This window comes from Drosophila tropicalis, unplaced genomic scaffold, assembly GCF_018151085.1.
Source record: "Drosophila tropicalis isolate 14030-0801.00 unplaced genomic scaffold, ASM1815108v1 contig_393, whole genome shotgun sequence".
In the NCBI taxonomy this organism is placed as follows: domain Eukaryota; kingdom Metazoa; phylum Arthropoda; class Insecta; order Diptera; family Drosophilidae; genus Drosophila; species Drosophila tropicalis.
Genome location: NW_027172855.1, coordinates 1,712,350 through 1,734,305, shown reverse-complemented (window position 1 = coordinate 1,734,305; position 21,956 = coordinate 1,712,350). Strand labels below are relative to the sequence as shown.

The following is a 21,956-nucleotide window of genomic DNA, read 5'->3' as shown; positions in this document are numbered from 1 at the left end:
ATCACAAAAAAATTGTTCGTAAAATCATTTTTATGTTCTACAATATTCTGCAACATCTTATTAATACAAACTACTTTTAATATGTAAAGGGGGAAACCCATAGTAGTCGTTGAGCATTTAAGCATAGTGACGAAAAAAATATCACAGTTTTCACGCATATCGATAAATTTAATTCGATACATCTAAGTCGATATTTTGTAGTTGTTATCGGACAATTTACAACTCTATTGCCATTGCTATTGTCGAGTCATTATAAGTTTCTGGAAGTTTTTCGCGTCCAAGCTATTGCAACCCAATAAGTATAAATAGAAACACGATCCCACTAAACTATTATTTCGTCACAAACAAGAGAAGTAAAAGGATATAATGGAGTTTCCACATTTGGGACAACACTGCAACGAAAGTACATGCAACAGACTGGGTGAGACTACAAACATAAATACATACATACATACATATGTACATACATATATTGAAACCAGGAAGCAACATAAGCTAATTTAATTATTTTTCTTCTACATTTCTAGATTTCTTGCCCGTAAAGTGCGATTCATGCGATAGGGTGTTCTGTGCGTCACATTACAATTACGACCGTCATAATTGCCCAGGGGCCTATAAAAAGAATGTACAAGTCCCCATTTGCCCGCTATGCCACGAGCCAGTTCCTACACCTCCTGGCACTGAACCGGATCTGACCGTTGGGCAACACATTGATAAACAATGTAAATCGGAGAGCAAGAAAATTTATACAAATCGCTGTAACGCCAAAGGCTGTAAACGAAAGGAGTTGATTCCGGTAAAGTGCTCGCAGTGTCATTTAAATTTCTGCCTACGTCATCGTCATACGAGTGATCACGATTGCCAGTCGCAAGCGAAAAAAGAAGATACTTCTAAATCATCTCAGTCTATATTCAAAATCACCTCGGATCCGCGATCGAAAGCCGCCCAAGCGGCCGAAAATCGTCGCCAGAATAAGCCAACAAATGCATTTTTCAACTCAAATCCTCGACCAAGACCAGTGCAGGCCACACAAGTGCAAAATATTCAAGGAAACATGGTGAGTTGAATTAGCAAGAAGACTTAACATTTTGATCGTACTTTAAATTAACATTTGACATTATTTTAGAGCGAAGATGAGGCCCTGGCCCGTGCTTTAGCCCTGTCCATTATGGAACAGGATGACAATGCAACATCCTCAGGAGCAAACAGTCAAGTGCCAGCAACCAGTAACCCGCAGAGTGTGACTGTAGGTGGTCGTGATAGCCAGCAATCCAGTGCCAAGGATAAATGTTCGCTATCATAGGGTAAAATCTTTTGTTATACTACACAAACATATCGTCTCAAACATTTACCACAAACTCACATGACCAGCAGCCGAATGTAATACAAAACGCTGCCAAAACTAATAGTTGTAATTAAATCCAATTGTTTTTCATATTATTAATTGTTGTTGTAATATTATATATCAATAATTTACTTTGACTTCGTCACATTCTAAGCGGCTTAGCAAAAATAAACCATTGTTTAATGTACATAGATATTTTTTTTTTGTTTTGGGAAGAATAAATTTCAATACGTTAACGAACTGTTTCAAATTGATCTTATACAAGTGAATGAAATATTGAAAAACTATATACAATTTCGAAATAACTTAGACAAAGGAATTACATACGGCAAATCTCTGTTGAAGAATTATAATAAATATAAAGTAATTAAATTTTTTGAAAGTGGATATCAAAAGGAAAAGAAGCAGGTATTTGATGTTGATGAGAAAGTTGAGAGCTAAGCACTCGTCGTAAGTTGAGAAGATCAATTTGAGATAGCCCTGTATATCAATACATTTGCATAGATACATATATGTTACATGGACTTGCACATAGATATAGAATACATATAAGTTACACAAGATTTAAAAATTGCAAACTATGCCGTGGTAACTGGCTCAACTTTTTCATCTATCGCTGGTTTGCCTTCCTCCTTTTCCATTGTCTGCGACTGCTCTTCTGCTAATTCGGGATTAGTAGTCAAAGTGCTTAATTTTCGTCCTCCTTCTACTGAAGATGAGGTACTAATTTTTCGTGCAAAACTTGCGACAGTCTCAGTGGCTAAGATACTGGCACTGGACAGTAATATTGAAACCTGTTCCGCTGAGGGACAACTACTGATGATCATATCATCGCTGGAATAGCCATTCGTTGTTAATAATTGCTCCAATTTGACAAACGATTGAATAATGTTATTCTGGGGAATAAAGAAGATAAAACGAATATATTATATATAATAAAATATATTATTTGGTGAAATCTTACGCGTATGGGTCGAAAGATGATGAATTCCGTATCGCGGTTACTGAGATATAGTTGCATGGCCCGTTGTAACACCGCCAATTTGGCCTTGATTAGGCGCTGTGCCTCTTGAATAATGCTGCTTATTTGCTGTGGACTAGCCCAAGGGCTTTGCCTTAAGGCATAATTTGCTTTAGGCGTCTCTGGGGCAGTTGTTGAGGAAAGTAGAGCTTGGGCCTTGTCCAGGAATGTTATTAACGGAGAGACTAACATATTCACAGCATCCTTAATGTATTGTTCACAAACTGTCTTCAACTGGCGATCTACTTCCTTGCGAGAGTCAAGCAAATGTTCTTTGATTTGCGGCGTACCCTCTAACAAGAATTCTAGCAGGGCATTATTGCTACCCATCGAGAACAGTTGTTTACGTTTCTGCAGTAGGCCAAATGCAGCAGTTTTCACTTTACTAAAGTCCAACGATGTCTCTTTTACTGTGAAATCCACCCGGAATGGAGCAATCTGCTCCCTTAGGATAAGTAGATGTTTGATTTCAAATAATTCACCATCGATGGGTGTCTTAGCGGCCGAAATTTTTGCAGCAGCGTGTGAAACACTCTGTATACAGAGTTTAAGAGCTTCCTGGGATAATCCTTGGAAAATTGGACGATCCACACAGCGATACAGGCGAGAGAGACAAACTAATGTACGACGTACTGTAGGATACCACATGCCGTGGAGATCGGCTGGTGAATCTAAGCAATAAACAATTTAATTAGTTTATATATATTGACAGTAAATCGGTAAGATTACTTACTCAATTGTTTTACTCTGTAGGCTGTGTCCACACTTTCAGTTTCCACAGCACTCGATGCACTTGATATTATGGACACACGGGAATCAGAACGTCTTAGCTGCGCAGGCTCTTGCAGGGACAAGGCAATGCTCTAGTATAAACAAAAATAAGGGAAAATTAATAAAATAAAATATACAACTTTAGAAGCAAACAAACCTCCATCATTTCCAGTTTCTCTGGATAGGCTAGATCACCAGATGATGGGCTAAAGTTTTGTATATCCGACTGAAGATACAAATGGGCACGAAAAACCAAACGTTCCTGCACATCCTGCAGTAGCTGATGTACTGTTGTCCCAAAAGCCTCGAGTGCTGTAGCTAAAGAGAATAAATACTAATATTTGAAATCGGATATCAAATAGTATAACCTGATTAACTTAAAACTCATACTAAACGTACGATTCTGTTGCACATGTTCCTCGAGCATTTCGATGCGAAGTATCGAGCAAATCTCGGCCAGAGTCTCCAAATGATTGATGTGTATAATAAAAGGACGCAGAGTATCATATAAAATGGTACAAAGCCCATCCAGATAGACACTGCAATGTGTTAAACATTTAATTATTTGCTTATTTTATAACTGATATAAATAGCTTACGTTAAGTGTGGAGCTCCTGTTGTAAAAAATTGATAAAACAAACGCTGCTCATCCTGACATACATGCACCAAAAACGAACAGGCACTTCGCGTCAGTGAGCAATGATCTCCTTTATGAGCAATTTTAACATTTTGTATGGATGAATTAACGGCCGGTGACATCACACTGGCTCTTTGTGCCAAATAATGCTGTTGCAAGTCCGTCATCAGTTGACCATACTCCTGGCCACTGTGCTCTTCCAACCGTGACTCAATCAATTGGGAAACCCGCTTTACTTTCGCCGCTGCTGTTTGATATTTGCCATAGTACAGCGCAAATGCAGCATCAGGAGCTTTCAGGGCATTCGTGGCATCTGAGACATTCTGTTTCGGATGCAGGGTGGCCTCTGTTGCCTGATTAATCACATTCGTTACATAGTTTCGCACTAATCCTGTGGCCTTGGCCAAACATTGTCGATACTTTACATTAAAGGCAGCAGAATCTTTAAAACTGGACTAGCATATTAAAAGCGTAAAAATTAGTATTGATAATAACCTATATGTTCCATCTACAACTTACATTCTCGGCTATATAATTCAGGCATTCGTCAATCTTATTTAGGCACTCGCGGAATGCTTCGCTGGCTACTGATAATGTTGGACTCTGTAAGCGTTGATTCAATAACTCAACTTGACTGAAATAGTGCAAACGCCTTTGTATTTCCTGACTCAAATCTTGTAGTTTCTCCTGCTCATCGATCAATTGCTCGCTGGCCGTATTCAAAGCACTAGTCTTTTGATGCACAAACTCGTACTCATCGCTTAAGGCCTGCAGACGCCCCATGGCCACCGATATCTGTTGCAGCATATCGGAACATTCCGCTTTGCGTTGTTCCAGTTGATGTAGATATTTTTGATAGCTGGCATCGCCACGTTGCTCAATCTCCGAGTTTACATTTACAAACCACAGGAGAAAATCGTTTGTATTGCCAAGGCCTTCCTTAGGGAGCTGCGCTACGTCATCACAACTATCACTTGACGGATTTACAGCCTTAGTGGGCGTGGCACTAGCCGGTGGCTGTAAACAAACAAAATTTGTTTTAATGATGTCAGTAAACTTTACCGCATTCGCCAGTTACCGCTGGACCTGAACTAAGGCTCTCGTCGTTGTGCCACAAATTGGTCAAGGCATCCAAACACTCATCTTGCTCTATACTTAGCGCTGCCAAGGGATCATTCTTAGACTCCCATTGCATCAAACGGTTCCGAATTTTGCGTAAATTTTCGTTCTCATTGCGAGCGCTGGCGACGTCATCCATCTTTCTGGAAACAAATCAATCAGCTGTTTACGTCTCACTTGTATTTCCGATACCGATAAATTCAATAGTGATGGTAGGAAATCAACCCGTGACAGTGTTAGTGATTTTCAAAAATTATTACCAATTAAAATTATTATACATTATTTAGAGTTGAAGATTATTTACGTGTATAATAATACAGCTACGAGACTCAGCTCAGAAAAAATTAAAAGACCCGCGAGTTTTATATTTAAATGCTTTCAAATTTTTGCACCTGGCAAGGCAATATTTATTTACTAATTTACAATTTGGCAAAGTTGTCTTTTATTACAATTATAAAAAATAGTTTCATGGGTATATTCGATAAGTACTATTACCGTTTATGTTTGAACACTTTCATATCCATATATATTTTACTAACTTGCAGTAGTTTGCTTTTGGGCCTCTTGGGCAACTTGGAGCAGATGATCGAAACTGACCTTTCCCGTCTGCATAACCATGTCATGGAATACTTTAGCCTTCGACTCAACTAATAATTCATAAGGTGATCCAAATTCAACAATTTCTCCGGCATCCAACACCATAACTTTATCGGAATCCATAATAGTGTTTAGGCGATGGGCTATTGTCAGAACAGTGCAATCCTTGAACTTGTTTCGAATCAATCTCAAAATTAGGGCATCAGTCTGAGGATCTACATTTGCGGTCGCCTCATCCATGACCAATATACGATTTTCACGAAGAATGGCTCGAGCCAGGCAGACCAATTGTCGTTGTCCAACGCTGAAATTGGTTCCACCTTCGGTAATGTTGCTCTGCAGTCCTGTTGGCAATTCTGATATTTCCTCTTTAAGATGCACCTCTTCCAAAGCTTCCCATAATTTTGAATCCGGATGCTGTTCGAAGGGATCTAGATTGTAGCGCATAGTACCGGAAAACAATACGGGCTCCTGGGGTATAATTGAAACTTTACTTCGTAGATCATGTAGTCCCATTTGTTGAGTATCACGCTTATCAATCAGCATGCTACCATCCGTATAGGACAAACGGAAAAGTGCATTGATTAGTGACGATTTGCCAGCGCCAGTTCGACCAACGATTCCCACTTTCTCACATGGGTTAATGGTAAAGTTCAAAGATCTAAGCACTAAATTTGCTTTGGGATCTGGCAAATAACGCAAACTCAAGTCTTTGGCAACAATTTGTCCCTCGTCGGGCCAAGTCACTGGTGGCTTTTGGCCTGGTGTGGATTCGAATGATCCTTCAGCTTCCAACCCCGTATATTCTATGACACGCTCCACAGATGTCATGGTATTCTCCAGCTCGGCCGATTGACGCATACCAAACTGCACCATACCAGTCATGGATATTGCCTAAAATATAACGAATTATTAGTAATATAGAAAATTGAACAACTATTTAAAACTTACCTGTGTGATAACCAAACCAATCATTCCAGGATTATCCACTGGTGGATTGAAAAAGCTGTTTAAAATCACCGATATGGTGTAGAATGCACAAAACAAATCCAAATAGTAACCAAAGGCACGACTTGTCGAAATGAATGTATAGTAGCCGGAGCTATGTAAATCCTGATAATTATCATATTCGCCAATCAACATTTTCTGGGCATCCATGGCCCGAATAGTTGGCAATCCATTTAAAGTCGAACTGATATGCGAATACATGGGGGAACGTGCCCCAGCCTCGAGGCGTTTCACTACTCGCGAAGTACTCAAATAGAAATCCCGCAGATAATAGAAAGCCAATAGCATGACAAAAGTGTTGATCAAATACCATGGATTTGTGATGCAGAGAACACATAAAATGCCCGTAAGGGTTAAGAAAATTTGAATACAATCAAGCATTACGAGTGGAAGTATTTCATCCACGCAACCCAGATCCATTGCGAAACGGTTGAGAATACGACCCGATGGATTGTTATGAAAGAAATATAGGGCAGTTCTCGAGACACTATGAAACATACTGTTATGCAGTTGGGTAGATGAATGCATGGCCACGCTAAAGTGGACAATGGTACGCATAATGGCAAAGATCACTAGACACACATTGATAATGGTGAAATAGTAGATATCAATGGAATCTGAATTTGACGAATTTTTCACCCTGCAAAAAAAAAAAAATCATTAAATACAAACGAAATATAGATTTGTTTAGAAAGACTTACCAATAGGATAGGAAATAATCGCCACCCGAGGCTAACAATTGTGTGCCCAGACAGAAGAATACAAGTAATCCAAACAATAACACACCGCAACCGGCCGAAAAATATTTTTTATACATGCCTAAGCCAATTTCACCTTGGGTATTTTCCTTCTGGATTGAAGCAGGTTCTGCCGATTCTGTCTTCTCCTTGGCCGATACTAATGAATCTGTGCCAGAGGAATCTAAGGATGAGTTGCTCTTCTCACTTGCCGTACTATTCTGACGGGATATTGTTGTACCATTTGAATCGTTTTCATTGGGTTTATCTTTTGATTCTCCATTTCCCTGACTTTGTGTATGCTCTATTAGAAGTTGAGCAAAATCTTGGCCACTCTTCAGCATATCTGCATATGACCCACTTGCCATAACTTTGCCTTTTTCCATGATAACAATTAGATCGGCTTGCTCTAAAAACTGCAATTGATGGGTCACTAAAACAACCAGTTGATGGCGAAGGAAACCGCGCATGCACTCCTCGAAGAGATGGCGACCCACATGTGTGTCCACAGCACTTAATGGATCGTCCAGAAGATAGATATCTGCCTTGCGATAGACAGCACGAGCCAAACTAATGCGAGCCTTCTGGCCACCTGAGAGACCAGCGCCTCGTTCACCCACAATGGTGCTATCTCCACCAAGTAGTTCAAAATCTCTTTCTAGAGCACACTTCTTGACGACCATGCGATATCTTTGCTTATCCATGGGTAGGCCAAAAAGGATATTATCTTGTACCGAACCAGTGAAGAGCCACGGTTCCTGCGAAGCGTAGGAGTATCTTCCATGCAATTTAACTGAACCGAATTCGGCAGGCAATTCTCCTAAGATGGCTTGAATTAAACTGGATTTTCCTGAGCCAACTGGTCCAATGACAGCGACCAAATGCTTGGGCTTTAGACTTATATTGATGTTATCTAATACTGGCTCTGAGCTATCTGGACTCCATCTAGCTCTTAACTGCTGGATATCTACCAAGCTACTGGCATTCGTATCAAAATCCCGTTTGTGGCCATTTGCAAGCAGTTTGCTGTGCTCTCCTTGCTCGGATTCCTCTTGATCCATCGCTGTGTCTTTAATTACATTTGCCTCTTCGCGCTTCATAAAGGTTTCAATGCGGCGCAGAGAAACCAATAACTCAGCTACTTGACTCATGCCAGAGGGGAAGAATTTGCTCACTGTACGCCGTAATATATTATAGAAAGCAGTCACACAAAATGCCCGCTCCGCTGTCAATTGACCGCCCATTAGGACAAATCCCAGTAGACTCACAAATATCGCAATTCTTCCAAGTGTAATCTCAAAGGATAGCAAACAGCCGCGTATATAGTTGACTTTCCGTATCGTGTTCATCTCCCTTTGGCGCAAATGTTGTATAAGCTTACTGAAAGGCTTCTCCCAGGTGTACATTTTAATCACTTGAATGCCACAAATTATTTCATTCATCATTTTAACACGATGATCCGTACGCATTGCCGTCTCCAGACGCAATTTTGATGTTAATCTACTCATATAGGTTTGAAATGGCAAATATAGGATCAATATAGTTATGCCATAAAACGATGCCGGTCCAATTTGCTGATACAGGAAATACGCCGCAATCAGCAACTCCAACGGACCAAGCCATAGAAAATGGAAATGTATCATGGCACGATCGAAGCGGCCCAAGTCATTTGAAACCAAATTGACTACTTGTCCAATGGTTGTATCACCCAAAGCAGTACGACTCAAACGAATGGCCTTGCGATAGATTGTACAACTCACTGCCACCCGCATTTTCATGGCCAAGTGCTGCAAAATACAATGAATTAATTAACATGGAAATTCCTTTATAAGTAGTTTTTATCCTTACCATCATTCCCATCATATATGGATGAGTTAATAAAACACTTGCCAGGGAGCAAACGATTAAGGAAATTGCATAGAACTGCGACTCCCAGCTAATGCCACTGCCATTCTTGGTGAATTCCGAGATAAGGCCAGCCAATAGCAGTGGTATTGTTGCCCGGGTGCCCAGTTCAAGAAAGGCGATGATTATGCCCGAAATTATTAAATGCCAACCAAATACACGTCCAATTGAACGTACAAGGCTGGGTTTTCTTTTCCCTCCACTCTGGCGGCTCTGCTCCACTTCGTTTTGCCATGTTTCAAAAAGTTTGTCACCCAAATTTTCGGCACTATGTTCTTCTAGTGCATTATATAGATCACTTGATTTTAATGCTTGTTTACGTCCTTTAAATAGTATAGGCACGGCATACCTGGAAAAGAAAAAATATGTTAAGAAAATGTATTTTGAAAAACTTGAAAAACCTTTAAATTTTTAAAGGGACAAACGATTTGTAATATGTTCCCTGGCAACGGAATACTGGAACCGGAAGTCCCAAAGACGCTTTAATACCTCCTATGTCCTGTGTCCAGCCAGGACACCTTAAGAACGGCTAGTTTCTGTCCAAAATTCCCATATAATTACTAATATAAGCCGCTAAGTACTGCTACGAATGCGGCTCCACTGGGGCGAAGGTCCACCTAAGCTTGAAGTTCTCTGCGGGTGAGTGGCATTAGCCAAGGGGGCGTTTACCATAACCCCTTTGCAATGCCAAGTGTCAACTATAATTACAAGGTTCAATGTGATAAGATTTCACACACCCAAATGACTTAATTGAAACGTATCCCATACGTTTAGATACAGTTACATACAAAACAATTTTTGCTTTTTTTGTTTTTTCTTTGCAGATACAATAGAAATACATACCAAAACATAAGCGAGGACAGAAGACCTGCCGACTCGCGGGGATTTGTTGGCAAGCTCTTGGCCTGCATTTTACTATATAGTATTTGAGTGGGTTTGCGTAACCTTTGGAAACATCAATCAATCAATTGATAACCATATATCTTTCGCTCTACAGCTTTTGGCGCATACAATTGGCTTCAATTGATAACGGGCTTTAATTCAGAAATTCTTTGTTAAAAACGTTTACAAACGTTTTGTAATTTATTACGGAATTTAATTTAATGAAAATCCGAAAGAAGGGATGCAACGCTAATAGAATTGTTGCAACAACATAAAAAAACAAACGTATTAACAATAACAGCAAGAAATTTTAAATGTTCTTTAAATATGTATGCATCAAGTACATAAACTTTCCATTCAACAAACCAAAAACGTAAATAGACGACCCATCCACAACGAAACGCCGTTCAATACACACTGATAAACTGCCGATGCCAGCGACTTGTGGCCGGACACTTGAGAAATCAGCTGTTCTCCATATGACGATGACGGCGTCGGCGCCGTTATGTAAACGTATTGACAAAATGCTAATGGTTAAATTTGATATACATATTTAAATTACATTAGGGTGGACTTTGTCCAAAAAACAGAACACTAACTATTAAAACTAAGTACATGTATTTATACATACATATATTTCCATAAATTGATTTTAATTCAAAAATTGAAACTATATAGCGTCGATTTCACAAGTTGTCATTGGGGGGCTGTAGTTGTATTGACTTTTATATTATAAATTATTGCAAAACTTTTTATCAATTCTTATCAAAAATATAAAATGTAGTGGAAAAAACTTTAATAAACTATTCATTTTAAACATTCCTCAAAATCAACTACCACTTATAGAGACACTAAATACATGTGATAAATTTGACATGATTATTGTGAAATACAATAATTATGGTGTAAATTTTATATATGTATTATGTACATACAAACATACTAATGTACATACATACATACAAATGTACATATGTACATAAATACTGCTCATTTATTTTTTTTTTTTTTTTTACAAAAATGTCAAATCATTAAGAAGAAATAGAAGTCCGACCCCATATAGTATATTTATTCTTGATCAGAGCAATGAGACACATTCATATAGCCATGTCCGTCGGTTCGAGTGAGATCCGTTTGAAATTTAACTAATGTGATATTTTCTAATGCAAAACATCATACCCTTAAATTTTAAAAAGATTGGATATACAAATAGAACACAAGTTACAGTCAATTAAGATCCTATATCGTCATGGATCAGAAGTTTATGCACACAATATATAGTTAATAAACACCCTTGAAATGTTAGAAAATTGTTTTTCAATGGTTTACTATTTATGTTTAAGGAATTCTCAAAATATAAAATATCGGAAATTGATGTTCCGTGTTCATTTTTTAATGTAATAGATTGGAAAGTCAGAATGAAAGGCTATAAAGAAAAAAACAACTAAGTATTACGCACTAAGGTATCGCCATATTTTGATTAAGTTGAATTTGTAATTACCACAAAATTAAATAAATAATTTTGCTACTTAAGAGTCTTGTTGTTCTATGGAAACTTTTTTGTTTATTTCTATCAAACCTTTTTCGACTCAAGATTTATATATATGTATATATATAAACAAATAAACAAATTAATGTCCTCAAGGTAAAAAGTATTTTTATAAACATTTTGAAAATCATATCAGTTCCAACTAACAATTATTTGTTACCATGTGTTCTTAAATCCAGATCCATTCATATGAAATAATTACTGCAATGGTAAACAAAATATCCAATTACAGAACTATCGTTCTACATATATCACATTTGCTTCATAGAATTAAAAAACAAAATACTGAAAATAGATTCTTGAACTAGTCCAAATTTTACTCTATAGATTCTAGAACTGTGACAAATCCCTTGAATAAGAAATGCATAAATAGGACGGGATTTTTATTTTGCATTTAAATCCTTAACAAAGCTTGGCCATTAGTTTATGTACACATTTAACAACATATTATTTGGTAAATTTCTATAAATTGAAAAACATGTTTATTTTGTTTGTGAAAGGCACATTGATTTTTTTCCTAAATTACTTAAATCATCCATCATATAAAGTAAATAGTTATGCTTAGAAATCCAAATTGCATAACCTGAGAGCGGGCGGTCCGGAGCACCATTATTTTTGCATCCATTGGTTATCGGTTCTTGGACTATATCCAAAATCACAAAAATTTGCAATTTGCACTTTTATTACGTTTAAGAGAGCTTTATGAATCCGCTTGGGCCTCAGTTCTCAAAAATATGCTGTTGGCTAGAAATGGATTTTCAGGAAGATGAACGTCTCTGCTGTTGTTGGCCATCCTCAAAGGCCTGAAATTTATAAATTAGACCATTAAAATTTCTACACCACAAGCTAGAAATTGCTTTCTCTTACCCTTTGTGCAACTTTTAATAAACTATCATAAGTAGCTTGCCCTGTTTGTTTAACCATCCCGTGAAATACTCTGGTATCTACGGCTGTTAGTAGCTCATAGGGTGCACCAAATTCCACCACTCGCCCGGCATCCATGACCAGAACTTTATCGGAATCCATAATTGTGTGCAGACGATGTGCTATGGTTAGAACGGTGCACTCTTTGAATTTGTTCCTTATGGTGGTCTGAATTAAAGAATCAGTGTGTGGATCTACATTTGCTGTGGCCTCATCCATGACCAATATGCGGTTCTCGCGGAGAATGGCCCGTGCCAAACAGACCAATTGACGTTGACCAACGCTGAAATTGGTGCCACCTTCGGTGATGCGACTTTGCAGACCACTTGGCAGCTCGGAAACAGTTTCCTTTAGTTTCACTTCATCCAATGCTTGCCAAAGTTTCTCATCGCTATACTCATCGAATGGATCGAGATTGTAACGCATTGTGCCGGAGAATAGGACAGGCTCTTGCGGTATAATGGAAATTTTACTCCTAAGGTCATGTAGTCCCATTTTTTGTGTATCACGCTTATCGATGATGATGGAGCCATCCGTATAGGATAGACGGAAGAGAGCATTGATAAGAGATGATTTTCCAGCACCTGTCCGACCAACTATGCCCACCTTTTCACGCGGTTTAATTACGAAATTCAAAGCTCTCAAGACGTATTCAGATTTTGGATCGGGGAAATAGCGCAGGCTTAGCTCATCAAACAAAATTTGACCATATTCAGGCCAAGATTTAGGTGGTTTCTTTTCAGCTGGCGCCTCTAATTCTCCCTCAGGTTCAATGTCCTCGTATTCAACTACACGTTCCACAGCCGTCATGGTGTTCTCCAATTCAGCAGATTGACGCATACCCCACTGGACCATGCCGGTCATGCCCATTGCCTGGAAGCGAATGCAAAGTTTTGAATAGATATTTTTATTATAATATTTAATGGTAAATTTTACCTGTGTAATGGCCAAACCAACATCTCCACCATTGCTTGGGGTGAATATAAAGAAACTCAATGTTATAATCGCTATATACACTACACAGAAACAATCAAGCCAATAGCCAAAGGCTCTCGATGTGCTAATGAACATATAAAAGGCTGAACTATGCAAATCCTGATGATTGTCGAATTCGGATATTAAAACACGTTGAGCACCAAATGCACGAATAGTAGATAAACCCGTCAATGAGGCCGCCAAATGTGAATAGATGGGCGAGCGAGCTGAAGAGAAAAATGAGATTCCATTAGGCGGATTCTTCTATTTACGTAACTCGTTTTATACTCACTTATGGCCTCCAAGCGTTTAACATCACGCGATGTTTTCAAATAGAAGGTTCGCAGCTGATAGAAGATTATGCCCAATATAATTGTGGGTATGAGAAATAATGGATTTACAACGGCAATGACTATAACAATGCCTGCCAAAGATAGGAAAATTTGTATGACATCCATCATGACAGCTGGCAAAATCTCATCTACTTGTCCCATATCTTTGGAGAAACGATTCAATATCCGACCCGAGGGATTGGTATTGAAGAAGTACATGGCCGCCCGTGTAATGCCACGGAACATGGAGTTGTGCAATTGAATCGATGCCTTCATGGCCAAATTGAAGAAAAGAAAAGAACGGGCAACAGTAATTACAATTGTGGCAATTGTGATGATTGTAAAGATATAGGTATCCAACATCTCGGCATCAACATCCCATCCAATGGACTCGTGCAACCAATTAGCCAGACGGGGAGATTCTTTTACCACATTAGGTATAATATTTGAGGAATTGCCAATAGTTTGATTCGAATGCTTAACTTGACGCACTACAGCATTGTCTCCTTTTTTGGCCACCCTAAGTAAAAGAAATTGAATTAATTCTATATATTTTTTTGATTTTCTTTTAGGTACTTACCAATAAGATAGGAAATAATCTCCCAGTGAGGCCAGCGCTTGGGATAAAACACAGAATGTCATCATTACGAAAAAGGCAAAGAAACCTCCTCCGGCCTTAAAGTATTTATTGTACAAAGCTAAACCAATGCGTCCCGCTTCTTGTCTCTCTTGGGGATTCATTTGATCAGCCACGGTTTCATCATGTGTCGAATCGGCCAAAGATAAAAGAGATTGTTCGCTATTTCGTCGATGATCACTTCGACTGCTTGATCTAGAGCGGGAGGCTTGATCCTCTTGCTCATCGCGCGAGGGGTCAGCTAACATACTTGCAAAGTCCAGGCCAGATTGCCGCAGGGAATCATAGGTGCCCACGGCGCTAACCTGGCCTTTGTCCATAATGACAATTTGATCGGCATTCTGTAGAAATTGCAATTGATGTGTGGCCAGAATGACAATGCGTTCCCTTAGATAACCTCGCATACACTGCTCGAAAAGATGGCGTGCTACATGAGTGTCGACAGCACTTAGAGGATCATCCAAGAGATAAATATCTGTTTGACGATATACAGCTCGTGCCAGACTGATACGGGCCTTCTGGCCGCCGGACAAAGAGGCCCCACGTTCACCGACAATGGTCTTATCCTTAAAGGGTAGCAATTCAAAATCTCTTTCCAGGGCGCATTTCTTAACTACTTGACCATAACGTCGCTTGTCCATGGGCTGGCCGAAGAGTATATTCTGTCTCACAGTACCGGAGAAAAGCCAGGGCTCTTGAGAGGCATAAGTGAAGCTACCATTTACCCGAATCTCACCAGATTCGGCTCGAAGTTCTCCTAGTATGGCCTGAATAAGACTGGATTTTCCAGATCCAGTGCGACCCACAATGCCAAGCAAGGTACCCGGTTGGACGCGCAAATTCACGCCATTCAGTGTATAATCCGGTGACTTGGGATCCCATTTTGCCTTAAGATCTGTAATCGATATCCCAGCCTCCGATAAAACAGCATTCTCACTGATGTGTGGTAAAGAAATTGGCAATGGATTCAATAGCTTCTCATTCAAATCTTTCTCATTTTCGTCGTCGCGTTCTGCGGGGGCATGTAGAGTATTCTGATTGCTACCCGGGGGCAGGAGCATGTCCAGACTCTTATCACTCACATCTGTTTCCTCCGATTTCATATACTTTTCAACACGTTTAATCGATACCAAAGCTTCAGCCAGCTGAGAAATTCCTTGTGGAAAAAATACAGTCATTGTGGTCCGTAAGATATTGTAATAGGCCGTGATCAGAAATGCTATTTCCGGAGTTAGAAATGTACCCAATAAAACATAGCCCACAAGACTGAGAAATATGGAAACTCTTGTAAGGAATATAATGAATGACAGCAGTATACCACGTATATAGGATACATGTCTTATGGCATTGATTTCCTTTTTACGGGCAAATGCAACCATTTGCTCAAATGGCAATTCCCAAGCATACATTTTGATCACTTGTATGCCCGATATAATCTCATTCATCATCCGTACACGTTCATCCGTACGCAACGCTGTTCTTAATCTTAGAACGGAAGTTTTCTTGCCCAAATATGCTTGCAGTGGTATGAAGGATAACATAAAGGCCACACCAAATATAGCAGAGATGCCAATCTAAAACAAAAAGCGAATACTCAATATAAAGCTTTGTTTGTTTGTCACACCACGGCTTACCTCCTGATACATGAGATAAGTTATGAAAACTGTCTCAAGCGGTCCCACCCATAGATAGTGAACAAATATGGTAACCAAATCCATGCGTCCCATATCATTGGACATTAAATTGACCACATGACCAGCTGTTGTATCTCCCAGGGCAGTTTTACTTAACCTCAAAGCCTTGCGATATATCATACTGCACATGCCCACACGTAGTTTGAGGCCTAAAACGGAAAAAAGGGAGATTATGAATTCAGAGGAAAAGATTTTAATGAAAGATTGACCCACCAACATGCATTGTGCCCAGCATATATGGATGCATAATGAAGACATTAAGGGCACTACATAAAACCACTCCAGCAGCATAATAATATGCCGCCTCGATACTCTCCTTTTCATTGTGCGTGAAATAGGCTATCAACTTTAATAGAAACAATGGCTGCAGAGTCCTCAATCCCAGCTCCAAAAGGAACAGCACCACACCCAATAGAGCAAAATACCAACCAAACACTTTGATTATCACTTTCAATAGACTTGGCTCCTTCTTGTTATCCTTTTTCTTTTCTATTTCATGCTCCCAGGCATCGCATATTCTGTTGCCCAGTGTTTCTGTAAATATTAAATATTTAAATACATATTGCACGAAATTATGAAATAAAAATAAAATCAACCAATCAAACAGACTTATCAGTCTGCCAATTGCACTCGTGACACAATATACATTTCTTTTTTTGTGGATTAAAAACAAAGTATGAGTTCAACGAACATATCATACTATGTACATATATGTACATATATTGTGAAATATATGTAGGTACAATCAATCAAGTAAATTAATTGTTTTGCCTACAAACCAATCTGCACATACACAAGAAAACTGTCAATTGACTCGTTTTTGACATATTTAATTGGTTTGTATGTAATACTTAAGTAGAAACTTTGCTAGACAATTATGAAAGTTATGACAGAATTTCCTAGATAAAATATTTAGAATGTATAAAGTGTAGGGCTCTAATATTCTTATCTGGGTGTGTAACATTTTGAGTTAATAGAAATTGTAAATAGCAATGATTACTAAAAAAGTCGATTACTTTGTTTTACTGGCCAATCAATTTGAGCTCTACCACTGACTACAAATTTTGCAACTAATTATGAAGAGTTTTTTTGTACTGTACAGAATTTTTTCCGTTGACAAATCATTAGCTTGCATTTCTTTTATCTTTTTTTTCATGATCCAATTTGAATCGAGAATGATCGCTTAAGGAAAGTGCCCGATGAAGCTAGAACGGAGAGAGTAGCCATGAAAACCAAAGCATAAGATTACGGGATGTTGAGGCAAATTATAGGATCATTTTCCAAGTGTGAAAGTTAGAACATGAATGAAAATGGGTGGAAAACTTTCAAATTTGGAGATTCGCAAAGGTAAGCTTTTTTCTTTACTTTCTTTACTTTGGCAAATTTTGAAGCGATTTGAATTTCAATTTTGTCTATTTTCAAATGGCAAGGAAAATCTAAATTTAAAAGCATTTAAATTTTTACAAAGTTACAGATTTGCAAAATGAAGAAGTGTTTTAGGAACTTTCTAAACTTTTTCAAATTAAATTTGGCTCAGCGTTTAGTTTGTTATTATGCTTAAGGATATATCTATATATTTAGTTTTTTCCAAAAGGAACTTTTGAAAAATCACTGTCAAGGACATACATACATATGTACATATATATTTACATAACATTGGTAGATTATTTTTATCCCAATAAATTGTTAATAATTTTTGGGCTATGGCAAACTAAGAAAACCTTTAAAAAACTGTAATTTATTTAGCACTAAATTTGCTTTCATATATGTATGTATAATGTATGACGTGTTTGTATGATTCAGTGGGAAACCCCAAGATTAAATATACATAGTTAGAAAGAGAAAAGTAGAAAGAGTTAAAAGTCAAAACTTGATAATAGAGATTGACCTTTTTTGAAGTTAATTAAAACTCTGTTTTTGTACAAAAGCTTATCAGCCAACCCCAAAAGGTACAAAAAGTTAAGTAATTGAACAAATATAGAATTTAATTGGTAATAAGATAAAACAAATTCATTCATTAAAAGCGCTCTGACTAAAAAGCCTAGTAATCTAATCTTCCAAAAATTTACTATCCCATAATCTTTTCAAATATTTACTCAAATAAAAAATGCCAATGTCAGCATTTCTTTTAATTCATAATCAAAGTTAAGTGCTTAAATAATAATTATGTATATAATAAATATTCATGCTGATAACCCAAATTTACAACAACATTTGTATGTACATATGTACATAGTTAGTATGTAATTAGATATCCATCTTTATAAAGATAAGATTAGATAATGCTAACTGACGTAGTTGTCAAAAGGCTTTCCCTGTGAGAGTCACATTAATTGCACAAATTATTGATAAAGCAACAGTTCACGCCCACACACACCCAAGCACACACACACACAACACCTGACTTGTGTTCCTTCAAGGCTTTGTAGAGATCCTTGGTATCCAATGTTCTTTTGCGGCCTTTTAGAAATGTGGGCAAAGTGTACCTAAAACAAGAGAAAGATAAATTTCTCAATAATATAAACAATTATTCAATTCTTTTTCCCATACATACCAGAAACAAGCGGATGATATAAAATTTGAATGCTCCCGTGGATTTTCTGGTAAATCATCCGTCTTTACCGATTGCATGATGAAATTGAAAGGGACTCCAAATTATAAACAAAATGAGAATTCCTTATAATACTCTGTTATGGCAAGGAGATGAAATTACAAAGAAAGAGAGACAAGGAATAATAATAATAACAAACTATAAGCAAAACAATATTCATATTTCCATTTCTATTTATTTAACCAGCAACGAATTTATGTTGGCTTGGTAACCTCAGTAAATTCGCCGAGTTCCTTTTTCTAAATGGGGGGAATATTCCACGGCAAGACAACAAAAAAAAAAATCGAAGAAGAAACATAAAGCACGCGGGTGGCTCTTCATTGAGTCATGGGCTACATATGTATGTATGACTGTATATACATAAGTATGTACATGCATACATACATATGTCGGCATTTACAGCTAAACTTCATGAGATTACACCAAACTGTACAATAATTTATTTAAGTGAAATTCAAATAATAGTTCATTCATCGATTCAAATATTATCACTTGCAAATTATTTAATCACACGGATTTTGTGTATTTTACATGCGCACACAAAATTTACTAAACAATTGTGAACAAAATAGTTGCTTCAATTAAATAGAATCGTGCTTATATGTACGTACATTTTATATTCACTTATTGTTTACATATAAACAACAAAACACCTAAAACAGAACTTGCAAATTACTTTCCACACTTTGCCGCAACAAACCGGCGGCGTCCCGTCACCGGTTGGAGATTCGTTTGGCAACGTAATACAAACAATATGCTTAAATAAATTGATATACATATATGTACATATAATATAAAAAAAAGTAATTTTAACCGCTACAACGAACTAACAACAAAAAAACAACCACGCTCCTCGAAGGGCAGTTCGCTACTGAGCGTATGAACCATCAGCTGTTTAGCCAAATTCGCCACCGAATGGAATCAACAAGTCACAAAATAGGCAAATTAATTTTATTTCATTTCTAGATATGTTTAAAGGTATGTTAAAAAATATCACTGGAATACATTTATACATTGCATACTTTTAAGGCTATTTCTGTAAATATTAAATTCATATTAATTTAACATTAACCTAAAAGAAGGAATAGCTTCTTGAGAAGATGTCTGAAACTATAATTTACATAATTTGATAAAGTTTCTTAAACTATACATACATATGTGTACTGATATCGATTAGTTTTTTAAAACTTTATTAAAAGCTTTAGTTTTAAATTTATTTCAAAAACTTTCGCACGCCTACATAAGAATGAATTACTAGTTTTAAAAAAATTTAGATTCAAAAATCAGAACAAGAACGGAATAAGAACAAAAATTATGACCATTAGGAAGGATGTTCAAAATATAGTTCTATTTTAATATTCTAAGACGAATTTTACATAGCAACGATAATCTTTTTAAACATTACGTTTCTAAATTTTTATAATTTAAAGATAGTACAAATTTAAGCCGTCAGTAAATGCATTTTACAACAATAATTTTTGAAGAGAGAGTGCAGTCTTTATAAATGCCCTTAAATACATACTGCTCTTGAACTGCGTTGCTCATACAACATTTGTTATCTCCTATTTCAAGTTTCCAGAAACTTATCAGCTTAACACCAATAAAGATAATCGCCACAATTCAATAAAATCATGATATATTGTATATAATATTGCGATTATAAAATATGAATTTGGAAAAAAATTACATCTAAAAAATATGCTTTAAACTATTGGTAAAAATTTACAATATAAAATCTTAAAATTTAGAACAAATGGAATCAAGTTTCTACTCTTGGTTTTTTTAAAGGCGAACCCAATGGTGTAACCTCAAGAAATGGAATGGCTTGCTCCTCTGCAAAGGCCAAAAAGTCGGTACCATAATGTTGAATAAGTTGGGTCACCATGGCTACATCAGCTTCGGCTCGATGAGCATTCTCTGCTGGTTGATTGAAGGTACGCTCAAAGATGTTATCCAACTTGTATTTGCCACGGGGTGGTATGCGTTTCCGCTTGGCACATTTCAAGCCCTTAAAAAGCTGTCGACGCGAACGGAAATCACGTTTAGTTGGTGCTTCATCGTCCGAGTCTTCTTCTGCATTGGTGTTGTCAAGTTTCCTTCGCCTGGATACCGCTTCCATGGGTGTCAATATGGGACGTTTGGGTGTAGTTTCGTTGACTTGCTGCCAATTGACTTGTTTGACTGGCTGACTTGAGGGCTCTACCTTAATTTCCAGCTCTTGTTCATGATCTTGCTGACAAACTGGTTCTACCTTAATTTTGACCACTTGCGCTTGCTCCTCTTGCTTTATATTTAAAGTTCTGTTTACTGGTACTTTAAGTAGATTATTCTCAATGTAACGCTTATCATCGATTTCAATAAATGCTCGCAGTGAATCAACACATAGCATGTCCTCCGGAAATGAGAGACTCAGTTTTTCAAAAGCCTGACGAACAATGGGAAAATCGAAGTTCCAGCCGTTGTGAGCCACCAAACAAATTCGTCCTGGTAAATGGCGGAAGAAATTAATAATCATTTGGCCAGAATTCTCATTAAGCCTGGATTCCTTCTCAAGGATATAGTTGTTTAGACCTGATAAATTAAATGACAGGGTTAAACAATCACCGTTTTCGAAAAGATGCATGTATGCGCATACCCGTAAGCCTCTCTGCTTCCGGATGAACCATCATGGTTGGCTGAAACAATAGATTTAGCTTATGAACCACTCTTGGTGCTTCGGGAATTTCTGTCGCATTTGTATCGGCCCCATTATCTTTCAGAATTCCAGCATCAAAGGCGTAAATACAGAGTTCCGTAATGCTTGTCCGATTGTAGTTGAAGGCTGGTAAGTTGCACGTCTCCAAATCTATCACAGCAAACGTATTTATTTTATTGAGGCTCTCCTCAGGCTTATCAAATATGTTTGCATCATTCGGCGCCATTTCGATTGCGACTAAACAGGTTGCAAAGCATAATACTTATTTTAGTTTTGTTATCTTTGGCAGTGCTGTCATTTCAACTACTTTACGGCTAGACAAAATAAAGCTAGAAATGTTTTCCGTTGGACTTAATTTTTGACATATCTAATTTTTATTGTTTTTACTTTTAATAAAATCGCTGAATATTAAAATTGTTTTCCCTTTGTAATCTACTACCAGTTTTTAATAAAATCAAGTTTTTGTAAAACTACTGGTAGGTCAGCAATATTTCTGCTAAAAGGCCGTGTTGACTTA

General features: G+C 37.4%; 5 protein-coding genes across 6 annotated transcripts; 1 reads left to right on the top strand and 4 right to left on the bottom strand.

The window, feature by feature from the left end:
* The first annotated feature begins 225 nt into the window (after positions 1 to 225).
* Positions 226 to 1,532, top strand: LOC137572924 (AN1-type zinc finger protein 2A). Its single transcript, XM_068284777.1, has 3 exons — positions 226 to 421; positions 528 to 1,057; positions 1,127 to 1,532. Exons 1-3 carry the CDS (start codon positions 367 to 369, stop codon positions 1,301 to 1,303), a joined length of 762 nt encoding a protein of 253 aa, XP_068140878.1. The 5' UTR covers positions 226 to 366; the 3' UTR covers positions 1,304 to 1,532.
* On the bottom strand, positions 1,465 to 5,055 carry Cog3 (conserved oligomeric Golgi complex subunit 3). The gene is made up of 8 exons (XM_068284775.1): positions 4,853 to 5,055; positions 4,294 to 4,791; positions 3,736 to 4,229; positions 3,537 to 3,676; positions 3,295 to 3,455; positions 3,100 to 3,229; positions 2,310 to 3,037; positions 1,465 to 2,241 (listed from the first exon to the last, which is right to left on the bottom strand). The coding sequence occupies exons 1-8, from the start codon at positions 5,030 to 5,032 to the stop codon at positions 1,924 to 1,926; spliced, it is 2,649 nt and encodes an 882-aa protein (XP_068140876.1). The 5' UTR covers positions 5,033 to 5,055; the 3' UTR covers positions 1,465 to 1,923.
* A 198-nt stretch (positions 5,056 to 5,253) lies between these two features.
* Positions 5,254 to 10,407, bottom strand: LOC137572797 (probable multidrug resistance-associated protein lethal(2)03659). The gene is made up of 6 exons (XM_068284631.1): positions 10,389 to 10,407; positions 9,984 to 10,174; positions 9,084 to 9,489; positions 7,200 to 9,022; positions 6,442 to 7,138; positions 5,254 to 6,384 (listed from the first exon to the last, which is right to left on the bottom strand). Exons 2-6 carry the CDS (start codon positions 10,049 to 10,051, stop codon positions 5,428 to 5,430), a joined length of 3,951 nt encoding a protein of 1,316 aa, XP_068140732.1. The 5' UTR covers positions 10,052 to 10,174; positions 10,389 to 10,407; the 3' UTR covers positions 5,254 to 5,427.
* Positions 10,408 to 11,933: 1,526 nt separating this feature from the next.
* On the bottom strand, positions 11,934 to 19,618 carry LOC137573061 (probable multidrug resistance-associated protein lethal(2)03659). Of its 2 annotated transcripts, none has more exons than XM_068284896.1 (10): positions 19,356 to 19,618; positions 18,688 to 18,820; positions 18,534 to 18,619; positions 16,347 to 16,667; positions 16,074 to 16,282; positions 14,383 to 16,013; positions 13,763 to 14,322; positions 13,432 to 13,697; positions 12,439 to 13,368; positions 11,934 to 12,374 (listed from the first exon to the last, which is right to left on the bottom strand). In XM_068284896.1, the coding sequence occupies exons 2-10, from the start codon at positions 18,762 to 18,764 to the stop codon at positions 12,330 to 12,332; spliced, it is 4,125 nt and encodes a 1,374-aa protein (XP_068140997.1). In that variant the 5' UTR covers positions 18,765 to 18,820; positions 19,356 to 19,618; the 3' UTR covers positions 11,934 to 12,329. The 2 variants fall into 2 exon arrangements, with proteins under 2 accessions (XP_068140997.1, XP_068140998.1); XM_068284897.1 differs by having other exon boundaries at positions 19,421 to 19,618.
* Positions 19,619 to 20,363: 745 nt separating this feature from the next.
* On the bottom strand, positions 20,364 to 21,715 carry LOC137573063 (uncharacterized). Its single transcript, XM_068284899.1, has 2 exons — positions 21,380 to 21,715; positions 20,364 to 21,315 (listed from the first exon to the last, which is right to left on the bottom strand). The coding sequence occupies exons 1-2, from the start codon at positions 21,663 to 21,665 to the stop codon at positions 20,504 to 20,506; spliced, it is 1,098 nt and encodes a 365-aa protein (XP_068141000.1). The 5' UTR covers positions 21,666 to 21,715; the 3' UTR covers positions 20,364 to 20,503.
* Between the last annotated feature and the right edge of the window lie 241 nt (positions 21,716 to 21,956).

What these genes read in the sequence shown, in the direction of transcription:
- Cog3 (XM_068284775.1), bottom strand. Translation starts at nt 5,032, where the DNA reads ATGGATGACGTCGCCAGCGCTCGCAATGAGAACGAAAATTTACGCAAA. An exon ending in ACAGGAGCTCCACACTTAAC is followed by an intron (nt 3,677 to 3,735) that starts GTAAGCTATTTA and finishes AACACATTGCAG; the next exon opens with TGTCTATCTGGATGGGCTTT. An exon ending in GGAACATGTGCAACAGAATC is followed by an intron (nt 3,456 to 3,536) that starts GTACGTTTAGTA and finishes TATTCTCTTTAG; the next exon opens with CTACAGCACTCGAGGCTTTT.
- LOC137573063 (XM_068284899.1), bottom strand. Translation starts at nt 21,665, where the DNA reads ATGGCGCCGAATGATGCAAACATATTTGATAAGCCTGAGGAGAGCCTC. An exon ending in GGAAGCAGAGAGGCTTACGG is followed by an intron (nt 21,316 to 21,379) that starts GTATGCGCATAC and finishes TTAATTTATCAG; the next exon opens with GTCTAAACAACTATATCCTT.
- LOC137572924 (XM_068284777.1), top strand. Translation starts at nt 367, where the DNA reads ATGGAGTTTCCACATTTGGGACAACACTGCAACGAAAGTACATGCAAC. An exon ending in AAGTACATGCAACAGACTGG is followed by an intron (nt 422 to 527) that starts GTGAGACTACAA and finishes CTACATTTCTAG; the next exon opens with ATTTCTTGCCCGTAAAGTGC. An exon ending in AAAATATTCAAGGAAACATG is followed by an intron (nt 1,058 to 1,126) that starts GTGAGTTGAATT and finishes ACATTATTTTAG; the next exon opens with AGCGAAGATGAGGCCCTGGC.
- LOC137572797 (XM_068284631.1), bottom strand. Translation starts at nt 10,051, where the DNA reads ATGCAGGCCAAGAGCTTGCCAACAAATCCCCGCGAGTCGGCAGGTCTT. An exon ending in CATATATGATGGGAATGATG is followed by an intron (nt 9,023 to 9,083) that starts GTAAGGATAAAA and finishes TGTATTTTGCAG; the next exon opens with CACTTGGCCATGAAAATGCG. An exon ending in GATTATTTCCTATCCTATTG is followed by an intron (nt 7,139 to 7,199) that starts GTAAGTCTTTCT and finishes TTTTTTTTGCAG; the next exon opens with GGTGAAAAATTCGTCAAATT.
- LOC137573061 (XM_068284896.1), bottom strand. Translation starts at nt 18,764, where the DNA reads ATGCAATCGGTAAAGACGGATGATTTACCAGAAAATCCACGGGAGCAT. An exon ending in GCTGGGCACAATGCATGTTG is followed by an intron (nt 16,283 to 16,346) that starts GTGGGTCAATCT and finishes TTTCCGTTTTAG; the next exon opens with GCCTCAAACTACGTGTGGGC. An exon ending in TTGGTTTGGCCATTACACAG is followed by an intron (nt 13,369 to 13,431) that starts GTAAAATTTACC and finishes ATTCGCTTCCAG; the next exon opens with GCAATGGGCATGACCGGCAT.